The sequence below is a fragment of the Symphalangus syndactylus genome, chromosome 5, assembly GCF_028878055.3.
Source record: "Symphalangus syndactylus isolate Jambi chromosome 5, NHGRI_mSymSyn1-v2.1_pri, whole genome shotgun sequence".
NCBI classification, from domain to species: Eukaryota; Metazoa; Chordata; class Mammalia; order Primates; family Hylobatidae; genus Symphalangus; species Symphalangus syndactylus.
In genome coordinates, this window is record NC_072427.2 from 53,953,324 (window position 1) to 53,970,564 (window position 17,241).

At 46.4% G+C, this 17,241-nt stretch overlaps 1 protein-coding gene across 5 annotated transcripts; it reads right to left on the reverse strand.

Moving 5' to 3' along the window:
- Positions 1-2,014: 2,014 nt before the first annotated feature.
- LOC129482526 (E3 ubiquitin-protein ligase HERC2-like) lies at positions 2,015-16,134 on the reverse strand. Of its 5 annotated transcripts, none has more exons than XM_063640246.1 (8): positions 15,876-16,134; positions 11,333-11,450; positions 8,100-8,259; positions 7,901-8,014; positions 7,331-7,471; positions 7,114-7,238; positions 5,268-5,446; positions 2,015-2,061 (listed from the first exon to the last, which is right to left on the reverse strand). In XM_063640246.1, exons 3-8 carry the CDS (start codon positions 8,200-8,202, stop codon positions 2,055-2,057), a joined length of 669 nt encoding a protein of 222 aa, XP_063496316.1. In that variant the 5' UTR covers positions 8,203-8,259; positions 11,333-11,450; positions 15,876-16,134; the 3' UTR covers positions 2,015-2,054. The 5 variants fall into 5 exon arrangements, with proteins under 5 accessions (XP_063496316.1, XP_063496313.1, XP_063496317.1 ...); XM_063640243.1 differs by having other exon boundaries at positions 2,015-5,171; XM_063640247.1 differs by having other exon boundaries at positions 2,015-5,171; positions 7,331-7,475; positions 15,876-16,132.
- Positions 16,135-17,241: the final 1,107 nt, after the last annotated feature.

Below are 17,241 nucleotides of genomic sequence, written 5' to 3' on the forward strand. Positions count from 1 at the left end.
TTCTGTAAAAGAGTATGAAGATTTCTAGAGAAATTAAAAATAGAACTACCATAGGACTCAGCAATCCCTCTTCTGGGCATAAACCCAAAGGAAATGAAATCATTACTTTGTAAAGATACCTGTATTCTCATGTTCATTGCAGCCTTAATCACAATAGCCAAGATATGGAAACAATCTGAGTGTCCATCAACGGATAAACGGATAAAGAGACTGTGGCACACATACACAATGGAATATTATTCAGCCCGGAAAACAAACAAGGTCTTGCCATTTGCTGCAAGATGGATGAGGCTGGAGGATGTCATGCTAAGCGAAATAAAGCATACACAGAAAATCAAATATTGCATAAACTCATTTATATGTGGGATATAAAAATGTAAATAAATCTACAGAGATAGATAGTAAAACATTGTTTACCAGGGGAGGTGGGAGAGGAGAGGAATTGGGGACACAGAGGCCAAAGAATACAAAGTAGCAGGTATGAAGGATGAACAAGTCTAGAGATGTATGACATGAGAACTGCAGGGAACAAAATTGTTCTGTATGTGAAATTCATGCTCAATGACTAGATTTCACTGCTCTCGCCACAAAAGCAACAAGGAAATGGGGAACTATGTGAAATGATTGGTGTGTTAATTTCTTTCAGTATAGGAATCTTTTTACGATCTATATATAACCTGTAACATCATGTTGTAAGCCTTAACTATACACAAGAAAATTTATTTTTAAAGAAGAAAAATTGACAAAGACGGACAAAGCAAAGACTAAGTAAATAAAAACAGGGGTAACTGGGCCGGGCGCGGTGGCTCACGCTTGTAATCCCAGCACTTTGGGAGGCTGAGGCGGGTGGATCACGAGGTCAGGAGATCGAGATCACGGTGAAACCCCGTCTCTACTAAAAATACAAAAAATTAGCCGGGCGTGGTGGCGGGCGCCTGTAGTCCCAGGTACTCAGAGAGGCTGAGGCAGGAGAATGGCGTGAACCCGGGAGGTGGAGCTTGCAGTGAGCCGAGATTGCGCCACTGCACTCCAGCCTGGGCGACAGAGCGAGACTCCGTCTCAAAAAAAAAAACAACAACAAAAAAACGGGTAACTGTATTTATATCTGTTAGTCAAAAAATGAGTGACCGACTGAGGCAAGTGCCTGCATCAACAGAGCTTTGTGGAGCCACAATTTGACGATACCCCTGGAAAAAACACAAGCCACAGAAATGCCTGTGACCTGTGCTTTCCAAAGAGGGTTTTGGGGACTCAGTATGTAAGGGGAGAGGCCTGCAGGAGAGAAGAAAGGGAGGGGGAGCAGGCAGTGAAGCAGTGGTTATTCTTAGGAAGCTCTAATTAGTGCTCAGTAAATATTCATTTTACGTAAGATAAGGTAAACATCTCCAAAGAGGGAGGAAAGAGTCAATTATGCAGCCATCTCAGGATAGCAGGAAGAGTGATTGATCTCTTCGTGTTCCTGTTCTGTACCTGGGAAGATAAGCCTGTAATCAACATTGTCAGTGTCAGATTGAATAGAACTCAGTTTTACGTCTTCAACTGAGGTTGCAGAGCCACGGTTACAATGGGCATATGCTTATCTTATAGGGGGACATGGATCCTGAAAGATTTAGGGGCTAGCAAGGAATGTCCCTGTGAACAATTTGTAAGGGGGGGGGCCATATGGAGAGGTATGTGGCCTTTTGTGGCAGTGGGGACCTGGCTTATGTCTAACGCCATCAGACAGGGTTGTGAAATGGCAGCTATCTCTTTGGGGAGAAAGAATGGCAGTGTTGGATGACTCAGCTCCCAAACTTACGTCTCCCTTAGCATAACAGGTTTGGTGGTTCCAAGACGTTATTTTCTTTTATATATTTAAAAAAACTCTAATGGAAGAGCTATGTGAGAGATAAAGAGGGTATTTCCTAATGATAAAAGGGTGCAACCAGCAGGGAGAAAAACGAATTCTAAATTTGTTTATGCCCGGTAACTTAACCTTAAAACACACAGAACAAAGCTCAACAAACGAAAAAAGTAAGTTCACGATCATTGTAGGAAACTTTAATATCTGTGTCTCAGCCACTGAAAAATAAACAGACAAACATCAGTAAGCAAATAGAATCTTTAAAGGATGCATTTAACACACTGGACCTAATTGAGATACGTGGTACACTACACTCAACATGCAGAATACATATGCTTTTCAAATGCAGAAGCAATATTTATAAAAATTAATCATATTTTCAATTGAGAAGACACAAATTCCAAAGAGTTTTGGTTATACAAATATTTAATCACAGTGGAACTACAGGTTTGGAAATGAAGCAAAACATTTTTGGTATGGTAAAGGGATGAATAAAATCAACGTTTGCTTTTTTGAAACACTAATAAAATTGATGACCCCCAGCAAGATTGATTAAGAAAACAAACAAAAGAGCCAGGCGCGGTGGCTCACGCCTGTAATCCCAGCACTTTGGGAGGACGAGGCGGGCAGATCACGAGGTCAGGATACCGAGACCATCCTGGCTAACACAGTGAAACCCTGTCTCTACTAAAAAAATACAAAAAAAAATTAGCCGGGCGCGGTGGCAGGTGCCTGTAGTCCCAGCTATTCAGGAGGCTGAGGCAGGAAAATGGCGTGAACCTGGGAGGCAGAGTTTGCAGTGAGCCGACATCGCGCCACTGCACTCCAGCCTGGGCGACAGAGCCAGACTCCATCTCAAAAAAAAAAAAAAAAAAAAAAGACAACAGACAAAAGACTAACAGCAGACCTTATAAGTATTAAAAAGATAAATGAATAATAGAACAACTTTGAAATTTTAGATAAAATGAACAAATTGATTCAGCAAACACAGCTTACCAAAACGAAGTCATATATATGTAATTGAACCTGTAATTAAACACCTAATAAAAAAAACTACAGTCTCACATGGCTTAACAAGTGAATTCTTTCCAAATGCTTAAGGAAGAAATAGCACACATCTTTATACATAAACTCTGTCAGAAATAGGAGAAGAAACATTTTCCAAATTGTCTAACCAGCACAGCTTTAATAATTCATATTAAAACCTCACAAGTCTGGGCACGGTGGCTCATGCCTGTAATCCCAGCACTTTGGGAGGCTGAGGCGGGTGGATCACGAGGTCAGGAGATCGAGGCCATACTGGCTAACACAGTGAAACCACCGTCTCCACTAAAAAAATATAATAAATTAGCCAGGCGTGGTGGTGGGCGCCTGTAGTCCCAGCTACTCGGGAGGCTGAAGCAGGAGACCAGCGTGAACATGGGAGGTGGAGCTTGCAATGAGCCGAGATCCCTTCTCTTATTTAGTTCTCTTATTTCCATTGGTTAAAGACCAGAATGTGTGAAATATGCATTATCAGATTAGAAAAACAAAACATCAGAAAAACGTTTTTCAAAATAGCATTTACTAAAATCTGAGAGAAACTTGCTCTAAAACTTGCTGTTTCAAAATTTCACTGTGTGTCCACTAAGTTCATTTTTCTGGCTGTGGACAGCAGGCCCACCCCATGCCGCAGGCCCACCCCACGCCAGAGACCCACCATGGCCCCATGAACAGGCCAGCTGAGAGCTGCAGCCACTGCCCAGGGCTACCTGCTCTGTGCTCGGCTTCCTGATCCAACCTGCCAGTGCTTTGCTTTCTCTATGTGCAGAAACTAAAGCCAAGAGCCCAAGTTTACAAAAAGCACATTTTTATTAAATAGAGGTACAAACGTGTTTCATTTTCTAATAAATCTCTTTCACCAATCACCCGCTTTTTCGCTCGTTTTTTTTTTTTTTTGTGACGGAGTTTCGCTCTGTCACCCAGGCTGGAGTGCAGTGGCACAATCTCTGCTCACAGCAAGCTCCGTCTTCTGGGTTCCCGCCATTCTCCCGCCTCAGCCTCCCGAGTAGCTGGGACTACAGGTGCCCACCACCATGCCCGGCTAATTTTTCTATTTTTAGTAGAAACGGGGTTTCATCGTGTTATCCAGGATGTTCTCGATCTCCTGATCCGCCCACCTCGGCCTCCCAAAGTGCTGGGATTACAGGCATGAGCCACCACGCCCGACCTGTGAAAAACTTTTCAGTATCATCATACCCTCCAACTTCTCCTCTCACCTATATTTAAAAGGGTCTGCTCTTTATCCTAACATCTATACTAGGTAATTTTCAGAATATTCCTTCAATCACCAAACACATTTTTGAGATTCTTGTGCTAGATTTCACTATCTTAATATGAAAACCAATTATCACCCATTAAAATACAATACAGGCTGGGCGCGGTGGCTCACGCCTGTAATCCCAGCACTTTGGGAGGCCAAGGCAGGCGGATCACGAGGTCAGGATATTGAGACCATCCTGGCTAACACGGTGAAACCCCGACTCTACTAAAAATACAGAAAATTAGCTGGGCGTGGTAGCCGGCGCCTGTAGTCCCAGCTACTTGGGAGGCTGAGGCAGGAGAATGGCATGTACCTGGGAGGCAGAGCTTGCAGTGAGCCCAGATCAGGCCAGTGCACTCCAGCCTGGGCGACAGACCCAGACTCCGTCTCAAAAAAAAAAAAAAAAAAAAAAAAAAAAATGCACGCCAGGCACAGTGGCTAACGCCTGTAATCCCAATACTTTCAGAGGCCAAGGCAGGTGGATCACCTGAGGTCAGGAGTTTGAGAGCATCCTGACCAATATGGTGAAATCCCATCTCTACTAAAAATACAAAAATCAGCCAGGTGTGGTTGTGGACGCCTATAGTCCCAGCTACTTCGGAGGCTGAGGAAGGAGAATTGCTTGAACCCAGGAGATGGTGGGTGCAGTGAGCCAACATCGTGACACTGCAGTCCAACCTGGGCAATACAGCAAGACTCCATCTCAAAAAAAAAAAAAAAAAGAAAAGAAAAGAAAAAAAAGAAAAAAGAAAAATTATTATGTAAATAAATAGGGTGGGCATGGTGGCTCAGGCCTGTAATTCCAACACTTTGGGAGGCCAAGGTGGGCAGATGACCTGAGATCAGGAGTTCAAGACCAAGCTGACCAACATGAAGAAACCCCATCTCTACTAAAACTACAAAATCAGCCAGGTGTGGTGGCTCACGCCTGTAATCCCAGCGACTCGAGAGGCTGAGGCAGGAGAATCACTTGAACCCAGGAGGTGGAGGTTGCGGTGAGCCAAGATCGCGTCATTGCACTCCAGCCTGGGCAACAAGAGTGAAACTGTCTCAAACAAACAAACAAAAAAACAAAAAAAGTAAATAAATAACATACAATACAATACAGCTACTACGATTTACCTAAGAAGCTGTTGTATAAGCTGAACCAGAGGCAAACGCTGTTTGCCAGAAGACTTGCAGATCCCCGTATTAATAAGGTCTTTATCCAACGGAGTCCTGCTTCTGTGAAATGTTGAGGCATTCGCTTCCTGCTCATCAATTTCTTTTTCCTTCTGTGCTTCTTTTTTGGCTTCAATATCCTGTAATTCATAAACAGAAATTGTTTACAAGTGATCTCATTAGCAGGTGTGAAGGCACACAGGCTGGCTGAGCCCTGACCCCAATGCCAAGCTATCCCAGCCTCTGTGGCTAATGCACACACCTACCCACAGGCCCCCCACCTGCCCTGTTGGAAACCCTAACTCAGTTGTGCAGTTTCAAACAGTGTCTTCTTTTTACAGATCCAAGGTCCAGGCTGCCTCTGCTGATGCTTTCCAGCCTCCTTATGTGAAATCCCTAAAATCTTTAACCCTGCTACTGGCTCTCACAAAACCCAATGTGATCTGCCCCACACATGCAGCATCCAGCTGCTTTGTAAAGACAAGAAGCTGGAATTCTCACACACACTGGTTCAAATGTAAACAGCAAAGCCACTTGGGGAAACTATGAACACACACTGAGCCCAGGAACTAACAAATTCCACTCCAAGTGTTTACCCAAAGGGAGAACATATGTTCACTAAAGTACTTGTTCACAGCACAATCGTGGCAGCTCTACACGGCCAAAAACCAGAAAGCCTGGGCGCAGTGGCTCATGCTTGTAATCCCAACACTTTGGGAGGCCAAGGTGCGGGGATCACTTGAGCCCAGGAGTTCGAGACCAGCCTGTGCAATACAGTGAAACCTTGTGTCTACAAAAAAATAAAAAAACTAGCTGGGCATGGAGACATGTCTGTGGTCCCTGCAACGCAAGAGGCTGAGGTGGGAGGATCATTTGAGACTATAAGGAGAAGGCTGCGGGGAGCCAACATCAGGTCACTGCATCCAGCCTGGGTGACACAGCAAGTCCCTGTCTCAAAAAAAAAAAAAAAGAAAACAAAAACCAAAAGCAATTAAATGTCCTTCAATAGGAGAATGAACTAACAGTACTACACCTATAAAACGGAACACTTCCCAATAACAAAAACGAAGTCACAATACACACAACAGTGTGAGTGAATCTGAAAATCATTCTCCAAGGCAAAACAGCAAAGAGTGCATACTACGCAGTTATATTGCTGCAACACTCAGAGCAGGCAAAATGAATCTCAAGGCAAGGGAGTATCCTGGCTGCAAGTGCCAAGGGGCACAGGGATCTTTCTGGGTGACAGGAATGGTCTACATGAGGAACAGGTTACAACCTGTTAACCTAACTGAAACAGACAACCTGCAGTATTTCATCACAATTAAATCATATCTCAAAAAAATTTTAAATTAGCACATAAGGTCAGTCGCGGTGGCTCACGCCTGTAATCCCAGCACTTTGGGAGGTCGAGGCAGACCAATCACAAGGTCAAGAGATTGAGACCATCCTGGCTAATACGGTGAAACCCCATCTCTACTAAAAATACAAAAACTTAAGCGGGCGTGGTGATGGGCACCTGTAGTCCCAGCTACTTGGGAGGCTGAGGCAGGACAATGGCGTGAACCCGGGAGGCGGACCTTGCAGAGAGCCGAGATCGTGCCACTGCGCTCCAGGCTGGGTGACAGAGTGAGACTCTGTCTCAAAAATAAATAAATAAATAAGCACATAAAATAATTTTAATTTAAAAAACACTTGGGTATGATAAAAGTTTAGTGTTTTACTGTTTTCTGTTATTCTTCACATGTGAGTGTGGTATGTCCGATCTCAGCGCACCACCAGGTCACGTGTGCCTCCAAGGCCATACCTGGATCTCTGCAGTAATGGCTGCGTATAAGGCTGACTCCAACCCTCCATCAGCCATCAAGCTGCCCACCAGAAGATCAATCATGAATTGACGACCTGGACTTATGTTCACTTCATTGCCTGAAACTGAAATAGAAAGTGTGTGGCAATTGGAGTGAAACGCCATCCCCTCCCAGCACCCTGACCCATGCCCTCTCCTGTTCCTCCCCCGAGCCCACCTGCACAGGGCAGGAGAGAAGAGAGTGCCTGGGACTGCTCCTCCACGGTGGGCAGCAGCACGGACCAGCCGCTCTGCAGCATGGCCTGGGCAGCTGACTGCACGATGCTCAGCACATCCGCACTCCTGGCCAGGGTCACCACTGTCTGGTTAGGAACACAAACATAAAACCAAAATTAAAAGCAAGCAGATACCATAGCATCAGACTACAGAATACATGAAGACTTAGCAGGAATTACTACAGGGAATCTAGAGTGGCCAAATGTTAAGAAATGTAATAATACTAACCAGAGATAATTCAGAGTGTCAATCATTCCATTTCAACTCTCATTCTTAATAAATAAAATGCCCACACAGGAATGGCGGCAGCTGCTAACCAGCTGACAGCCCCCAGGCAAACAAGTCCAGTAACCACCAGGGCTTCTTCACCAATGCCACTGAGCCCCACACCCACTGGACGACAGGGTGGGCGGCCTGGTGAGGCCCACTGTACTCCTCATCTCACTTCCACCAGGGAAGCTGCCATGTGTGTCTTTGAGGGCCTGTCCAGGGTGGCGAGAGCTCTACGTACCGTTCTCGGTGACAGCCAGGGTTTCAGCGTCCCCACTCCCACACACCACATCGATGACCTTCAGTCCTTTGAGGTCAGCTACCAGCATCGGAGTGGCCTCGTCCTCACTGGAGCCTTCAAACAGATAGGACTGCCATTACTAAGTCCTGTAAGAGGCCACCTCCTGCTGCACGCTCCCACTCACACAGGGCAGACGTACCGTGGCCCAGCCGGCCGTTAGTTCTCATGGCCCCAGGTGTACAGCTCCCCCTTGGCAGTGATGGCTGCACTGTAAGTGCTCCCGCAAGCGATGTGCACCACATGCTTCCCAGCCTGCTTTCCAGAGAAGGCGGAGATCACCTTAGGCTCCTCCAGAGGCCCTGGGGAGGAAGGGAACAAACATGAATGCCCTTCTTCTTGGTGTTCTTTCTTATTAGCAAAGGAAATTCAATATCCAAATTTAGACCATCACAGCATCAGGCCAGTTTCACCTTCCAGGTACTTTATAAAATAAGGAAGAGAGAATTCCAACACCTAACCACCTCCATGACTTTTTGTTCAGTTGGAACCCAATGCCAAGCATGGTATCCAGTAGAAATACAAAAACAGTGTTTGTTAAAGACTCGTATGATAGGCCGGTCACGGTGGCTCCCACCTGTAATCCCAGCACTTTGGGAGGCCAAGGAGGGCAGATCACCTGAGGTCAGGACTTCAAGACCAGCCTGGCTAACATGGTGAAACCCTGTCTCTACTAAAAATAAAAAATTAGCTGGGCATGGTGGCGGGCACCTGTAATCCCAGCTACTTGGGAGACTGAGGCAGGAGAATCACTTGAACCTGGGAGGCAGAGGTTGCAGTGACCTGAGATCGCCCCATTACACTCCACCTTGGGCAACAAGAACAAAATCCCATCTCGAAAAAAAAAAAGAGAGACTTGTAAGGTCCATTGCAGCTTTATTCACGATGGCCCAATACCATGGTCCATCTGCAACAGAAGGAATGAATTACCCATACACCCAACCCAACATGGCTGGATCTCAAGACATCTGCTAAGTGAAAGACGCCAGAAACAAAACACCATACACTGTATGGCTTTGTTTATATTAAATTGTAGAAAAGGCAAAATAATAACAACAGAGGGCAGATCACAGGTTGTCAGGAACCGAAGGTAGGAAGTGGGGATCAAAAGGGTATAAAGAGGGCCCTGGAAGCTACGGGAGCACCCCATGTCTTCATGGTGGTGACCCAACTGCGTGCACTTGTCAAAACCCATCCAACTCTACATCTGAAACTCATGCATCTGGTTGTATGGAAGCCTCATAAAGCTGACCGACATTTGTATGTATTTGTTAAATGAATATGGATGGAATGAAGCCAGGACTCTGCAATCTATACTTTACAAATGAAAAGTATGAGGCAGTGGGGATTAGGGTAGAGAAGTCTTACTTGTTGAAGAAATTGCAAAGTTAGCAAAATATCCTATTCTTAGGATCCAGAAGATGTTCCTATAATAGATGACATTTTCTTGAGAATCTATAGAAGCCAGGCCTCTCCAAAGACATGGTTTACTCTGCATCCTGCCCAGATTTTACTTGTACTATGAACCTGACTTTCAAATAACTGATTTGTAACTACTTAATTTACTAATATTTACTAACACTTAATGTTAACTTTCACTCAATACAAGTTACATACATGTGGTGTAAGATCTAACATTAAGACCCAATATTACATGTTGCCTTGACATCTAGTATAAACTGGGAGCTTTTAATGGCCTCAGGGCAAGTTTCCCTCCCCATGATGCCAAACAATTCGCATCACAGTGACCAGGCACAGGTACAGTTCCTGCTTATGCCTAAGGAGTAGGCCCCATTGCCCTGCCAGCCCAAGGAATTCTTAAAGCAATTATTAAAGTCTTTCTGCAGGAACCACAGCCACTCTCATTACCACACAGCCTGCCTCCCGCAGCCCCTGGTTCTCCGTTCTATCCTGAGCGAAAGACTAAGAAACTTCCGTCCATCTCGTCTGCCCAGTGTCAGTACTGTGGGATGGAAATCCTTCTCCCACTGACAAGGTGAAGAGGCGATTAAAACAACACATATAACGGAATTTTACTCATTTAATCCTAAGGCCAGGCCGGGCGCGGTGGCTCACGCTTGTAATCCCAGCACTTTGGGAGGCCGAGGCGGGCGGATCATGAGGTCAGGAGATCGAGACCACGGTGAAACCCCCTCTCTACCAAAAATACAAAAAATTGGCCGGGCGCGGTGGCTCACGCTTGTAATCCCAGCACTTTGGGAGGCCGAGGCGGGCGGATCACAAGGTCAGGAGATCGAGACCACGGTGAAACCCCGTCTCTACTAAAAATACAAAAAATTAGCCGGGCGTGGTGGCAGGCGCCTGTAGTCCCAGCTACTCGGAGAGGCTGAGGCAGGAGAATGGCGTGAACCCGGGAGGTGGAGCTTGCAGTGAGCCGAGATTGCGCCACTGCACTCCAGCCTGGGTGAAAGAGCAAGACTCCGTCTCAAAAAAAAAAAAAAAAAAAAAATTAGCCGGGCGTGGTAGCGGGCGCCTGTAGTCCCAGCTACTCGGAGAGGCTGAGGCAGGAGAATGGCGGGAACCCGGGAGGCAGAGCTTGCAGTGAGCCGAGATTGCGCCACTGCACTCCAGCCTGGGCGACAGAGGGAGACTCCGTCTCAAAAAAAAAAAAAAAAAAAATCCTAAGGCTACTGAACATTATTCCTAACCTTACTAAGGCTATCATATGAGATCTACTCCACATTTAATTTACATAATGCTTCATGATGCTATTTAAAATCTATTTTCCCCTTTCCCTTTTATTTTAATCTATGTTATGGGAAATTTCAAACACAAAAAGCAGAGAGGCCTTTTCTGACCAGCTGGGTCCATCATGTGCATATGGCTTTCGAAAGTCCCCTTGGCCAGGCACCCCTCTCTTGCCCACTTCATTCCTAACACAGGAACCTCACACCCTCAGACAGGCCCTCCCGTCCTCCTCCTGCAACCCAAAGCCTGCTCTCCACTCAAGGCCAGGGTACACCTTAAAAAGACTTCTGCAATTAACTCCAGCCCACAGGCATTTTCTCTTCTTTCTACCATTTACTTAGCCTTTTAAATTTAATTCTCAATTACTGTTCTACCTTCAAGGTAAACTCTTTAAGTTCCTTAAAAACAATTACTTAGGTTTTTTGTGGTGGTTTCCCCACAAAAGGCACTCATTTACGGTAGCAAATTTGATTTACAAGCCTTTCTAGAATGAGGCATATCACCAAATAAGGTGATCTGGTTGTTTTGTTTCTTCACTCATGGAACTGTACCAGTGTGTATGTGTGGAGGGCTGGGGGATGATAAGCAGCATACAATTTGCAAGCCTTCAAATTATAAAGCAGCCTTCTGCCACCAAGAAAATAAAGTGATCTCATTCTGACTTACAGTTTGAAAATAGGACATCAGAGGGAATGTCCTGAAAGGAATGAGTTGCTTCACTATTCTCAGACCTGGTCCCACTCTGCTCCCTCTGTAACTGAAGGTCAATCACAGCCAGAAGAGCCTGCAACAGAGATATTTTTTATTCTTAAGAATTAGCCATGAGGCAGGGCCAGTATTAAAGACAGATAAACAGTAAAACTTTCTAAATTTCACTTCAACTAGGTTCCCAAACCACAGATGACAAGCTCCATGTGGTTCGCCTGCCCAGTTTACTTGGAGGGACTCAGGGGAGTAATCCCAACTGTGACCATTGCTCAACAAACACTGAGCAGCTATTATCTGCCAGGCACTGAAGTTGTAAAGAGGATCAAAGGGCCTATCCTCAAGGACTCCAAGACTAAGAGAATTAAAAATTCCAAAAATAACCTAGTGACGTTTTAAACACTTTTAAAGACTCTTATGATTTTCTGCTTATTCTCTTTGTGTGTGGGAAGGGAAGGGTTATTTTTGGGGTTTTTTTTTGGTTTTTTTTGAGACAGTGTCTCGCTCTGTTTCCCAGGCTGGAGTGCAGTGGTGCGATCATTGCTCACTGCTGTCTCAAATGCCTGGGTTGCAGTGATCTCCGACCTCAGCCGCTCAAATCGACAGAACCACAGGTGCATACCACCACACCTAGCTAATTTTTTTGTTCTGCTTGTTCTCTCTAAATTTTAACAAACTCTTTTTTTTTGAGTCGCAGTCTTGCACTGTCACCCGGGCTGGAGTGCGATGGCACCATCTCAGCGCACTGCAACTTCCGCCTCCCAGGTTCAAGCAATTCTCCTGCCTCAGTCTCCCGCATAGCTGGGATTACAGATGTGTACTGCCACGCCCAGCTAATTTTTTGTATTTTTAGTAGAGACAGGGTTTCACTATGTTGGCCAGGCTGGTCTGGAACTCCTCACTTTGTGACACGCCCATCTTTGCCTCCCAAAGTGCTGGGATTACAGGAGTGGCGCCCGGCCAACAAATTCAGTTTTCACAATTGATTTTACTAATATTTGTAATGTGAACTTTCATTAAACATAAAGCATGTTAAAAGTGGAAAAAATACATCTCCAAAGAAAATTATGAAATTGGTCCACCTTCTTAATGTGGAAAACACATAATTAAACAGGCAAAAACGGACTAGTATTCTAATAAGGAAAACCTAAACTAGGACCTGCTTTGCAAAATGATTATCAGTAGGCAACAAAATCACCAAAGTTAGCAAACTTTAAAAATCACACCAACTTGGCTGAGCACGGTGGCTCACACCTGTAACCCCAGCACCTTGGGAGGCCGAGGTGGGAGGATCACCTGAGGTCAGGACTTCAAGACCAGCCTGGTCAACATGGTGAAACCCCGTCTCTACAAAACACACCTGGCCAACATGGTGAAACTCCGTCTCTACAAAAACACAAAAATTATTTTTTTGTATTTGCCGTGACAGCGGGTGCCTGTAATCCCAGCTACTGGTGAGGCTGAGGCAGAAGAATCGCTTGAACCCGGGAGGTGGAGGTTGCAGTGAGCCAAGATTGCACCACTGCACTCCAGCTTGGGCGACAGGGCGACACTCCGTCTCAAAAGAAAAAAGAAAAAATTGAAAAAAATTACACCAACTGAAGTACATAGACAGCATTAAACTTTTCACAGCACTTTTGACATTTCATTTTAACAAAGGCTTAATTAAAAAGACATGTGGTTAAGGGCCCACGATGAGGAACCAGGTCCAGAGATGTTAAGTAACTCGTCACACAGCTGAGGTAGCAGAAGCAGAACTATAATCTAGGCCTCCTCATCTCTGCCAATCTCAGCCTTCTGCTGAAGAATTTAGAATCACTGTCTGTAGCAAGAAGACCAAATTGTGTAACCTAGTAACAAAGATCCTTCGCCATTTGTTCCAAACCTACCTTTTAGATCTTATTATTATTATTATTATTTTTTAGACGGAGTCTCCCTCTCTCGCCGGGGCTGGACTGCAGTGGCCGGATCTCTGCTGACTGCAAGCTCCGCCTCCCGGGTTCACGCCATTCTCCTGCCTCAACCTCCCGAGTAGCTGGGACTACAGGTGCCCGCCACCACGCCCGGCCAATTTTTCGTATTTTTACTAGAGACGTGGTTTCACCGTGTTAGCCAGGATGGTCTCCATCTCCTGACCTTGTGATCCACCGGCCTCAGCGTCCCAAAGTGCTGGGATTACAGGCGTGAGCCACCGCGCCCGGCCTACATTTTATTTCCCATACCATATTTCACACATCCTGTGTTCTACCTGGGTCAGCACTTTGCTGCTATTCTAACCTGCTCCCACCTTTCCTCCTCCATATTTGGTTGACACTAACTACCCCTCTGTTACGGTTACTTTGGTACTTAACTCGTGTTGCCCTCACTGTGGCTCCCAGTGAACATGTGGCTTGCTTGTATCATTTACTCAACCAACCAACATTTACTGAGCACGTACAATATTCTAGGAGCAGGGGTACAACAGCCCACATGGGGTTATCTCCTGCTAGAAGTAGAGCGAAATAATAACCGAAATAAAGACATTATTCTGGAAAAGTGGCAAATGTTATGGTAAAAAATAAAACATGTGAAGGGCACTGGGGAGTTGAGTTGGGGATTCTATTTTAATGACCGTAGTTAGGAGGCCTTGCTGAGGCGGTAATACTTGAGTAGAAGCTTCAAAGAGCTTTTTGAAAAGAACAAAGGAGAGAGAAGCAAGTGCAGGGGTACTGAGGTATGACCGGGTGTGCAGTTTCCTAAACAAAGGCCACTGTGGCTGACCTTGAGTGACGGCAGGTGAGATACATCAGCGTGAAAAAGCGAGTGTCGGCCAGGCGCGGTGGCTCACGCCTGTAATCCCAGCACTTTGGGAGGTCGAGGCAGGTGGATCATGAGGTCAGGAGTTCGAGACTAGCCTGGCCAACATGGTGAAACCCCGTCTCTACTAAAAATAGAAAAGTTAGCCAGGAGTGGTGGCGGGCGCCTATAATCCCAGCTACTCGGGAGGCTGAGGCAGGAAAATCACTTGAACCTGGGCGGCAGAGGTTGCAGTGAGTAGAGATCGTGCCACTTGCACTCCAGCCTGGGTGACAGAGCAAGCCTCCGTCTCAAAGAAAAAAACAACAAAACAAAAACAAACAAAAAACAACTTTAGACCTCTTAGTTTTTTTTACGAAATCTTTACTACTTGGTTTCTATTGCTATCCAAGTTAGCTTAGGCCTGGCTCAGTGGCTCACGCCTGTAATCCCCGCACTTTGGAGGCCAAGGTGGTTGGATCATGAGTCCAGGATTTGGAGACCAGCCGGTGTAACATGGTGAAATGCCGACTTCAAAAAAAATACAAAAATTAGCCAGGCATGGTGCCGCACGCCTGCGGTCCCAGCTACTGGGGAGGCTGAAGTGGGAGGACCGCTTGAGCCCCGGAGGCAAAAGTTGCAGTGAGCCAGATCGCACACTCTAGCCTGGGGACAGAGCAAGATCTTGGCTCAGTAAAGTTAAATACATAAGTTAGATTTAATTCTTTCCAACCTCTCATTTGGCTAATAATTTTTTAAAGCAGTACTGTACTTATAAATATTACAGAACCTAAATCTCCAACTCTAGGCGACAATATTAGTTATAAGTTACAATTTTACATTTAAGTTTAATATGGTCTCTCTTATGAAAAAAGGCTGGGAGAGGTTAGAGATGACTTATTCACTCTCATTTCCTCGTAAATACTACCCTTTATTCTCATTTAAAGTCTTAAACCCTGGCCTAGTAGCTCCAGCCTAAAAAGAAGAAAACACAGAAGTAAGCAAAACGACTGAAGTTGCTGAGTACGTTTTAAAATTTGGTTACTAGCCTTCATACTCATTTTGCCAACCAATCAACATAAAAACCTACTCAATCGAGCGTAACTACTGCTTCGACAGGCAGCTTACTGGAATGGAAACTCTCGACTCTGCTATTTCCTCTTACTAAAAAAAGTACTAACCGGGCACATGGCTATACACAGGATTTCTAGAAACAGAACTTAACATGCAGTCCTGTATTAAATGAACTGACAACCTAGGAAAGAAATTAAGGAGGCACAAACACAAAAGTAAACACAGTTTTGCGCAACTGTATAGAGAGGGAAATAAGATTCCGTGATTTTATAAAAAGTTAAAACAGCCAGGCTCAAAACGTCACAGCAGACTTCTAAGGCTTGTTTAACTATCAGTTATGATCCCCACAGCAGCTGAAGCCACCTTCTAAAACTCACCAAGACAAATGAAACTATTTTAACGAACTTAATGAATGTGCGTCCCCGACATGGCCAACGAGCCAGGTTTACGTGGGACTGAACGGCAATCCGATTCACGGTGCGTTTCCTCAGTGAGGATTACCAGGAAAAACGCTTCCGACTCAGAACACCCGAAAAGGAAAGTTGCCGGAAGAACCCTTCTCCAACACAAGACGGGCTGGCTCGCCATCAAGTCAGCCCCTTCGCGCTTGCCTGAAAGGAAGGAGTGGCGACCTCACCCTAGCCCGCAGGCCTACCTGCCGCGCGGCTTCCCCTCTGGGGCGCTGCCTGGGGCACCGCGGCTCACACTCCCACACAGGCCGCCCAGTCCTCGGCTCGGACGGCAACCGCCTTCGTCGCCGTCCAGTGGAAGGTGCGAGCATTCCGGGCTGAAGCCGTGTGCACCGCCTCCTCCATAGAGAAGCGCCGAGAAAAACCTGCCAAGGACAACCTCCGAATCTACTGCCATCACCAATGCTTGCACCTACGACCGACGCCGGAAAACGTAGGCGCGGGTAAATGACGCAAGAGGTCGCGCGCGCACGCGCAGTGCTGCACGACCTACACCCCGCCCCCGGGGCTCTCTCCCGCCGGGTTCCGGTTTCTTTACAGGGCCCGGGTCAGCTGGGCGCGGAGGGCGGGGCGCGTAGCGTGCAGGGGCGGGGCTGGGGCGGGGCGGGGGGCGGAGACTGCGGTGGGGGGCCGGGGGCGGGGACTGCGGCGGGGCGGAACGTGGCACCGGGATCAAGGCTGGACCTGGGGAGGGAGGAAGCTGGAAGTGTAGTAAGCAGGACAGTATTTTGCCAGGTGGTGTTGGCCGATCAGGAGTTCAAAATCAAAGTCTGGCGTGGCGCTTATTTAAAATTAGGGTTCCGACTGGGCACGGTGGCTCACGCCTGTAATCCCAGCACTTTGAGAGGCCGAGGCGGGCGGATCACGAGGTCAGGAAATCAAGACTATCCTGGCTAACACGGTGAAACCCCGCCTCTACTAAAAAAATACAAAAAAATTAGCCAGGCGTAGTGGCGGGTGCCTGTAGTCCCAGCTACATGGGAGGCTGAGGCAGGAGAATGGCGTGAACCCGGGAGGCGGAGCTTGTAGTGAGCCGAGATCGGGCCACACCACTCCAGCCTGCGGGACAGTGAGACTCCGTCTCAAAAAAAAAAAAAAAAAAAAGTTTACCCTGTGCAGGCACTATAATCAAGAGTCCCTCCCATCTGAGCCTTGCCTTCCAGACAACCCCACCAATTTATAAGACAGAAAAAAAGCACCTTTCACCTTCCAGACTGACTTGCCAGCCGACTAGCACTGAGTCACCCTAATTAAAGATGTGAGAGAGGAAGAATCACTCAGATGAATCCTGGTGGAATTTCTCACCTTATAGGATCCATGAGATATAATGAAGTGGTTGTTGTTTTACCTTATTAAATTTGGGGTAGTTTCTTTTTTCTTTGAGACGGAGTCTCGCTCTGTCGCCCAGGCTGGAGTGCAGTGGCGCAATCTCGGCTCACTGCAAGCTCCGCCTCCCGGGTTCATGCCATTCTCCTGCCTCAGCCTCCCCAGTAGCCGGGACTACAGGCGCCCACCGCCACGTCAGGCTAACTTTTGTATTTTTAGTAGAGA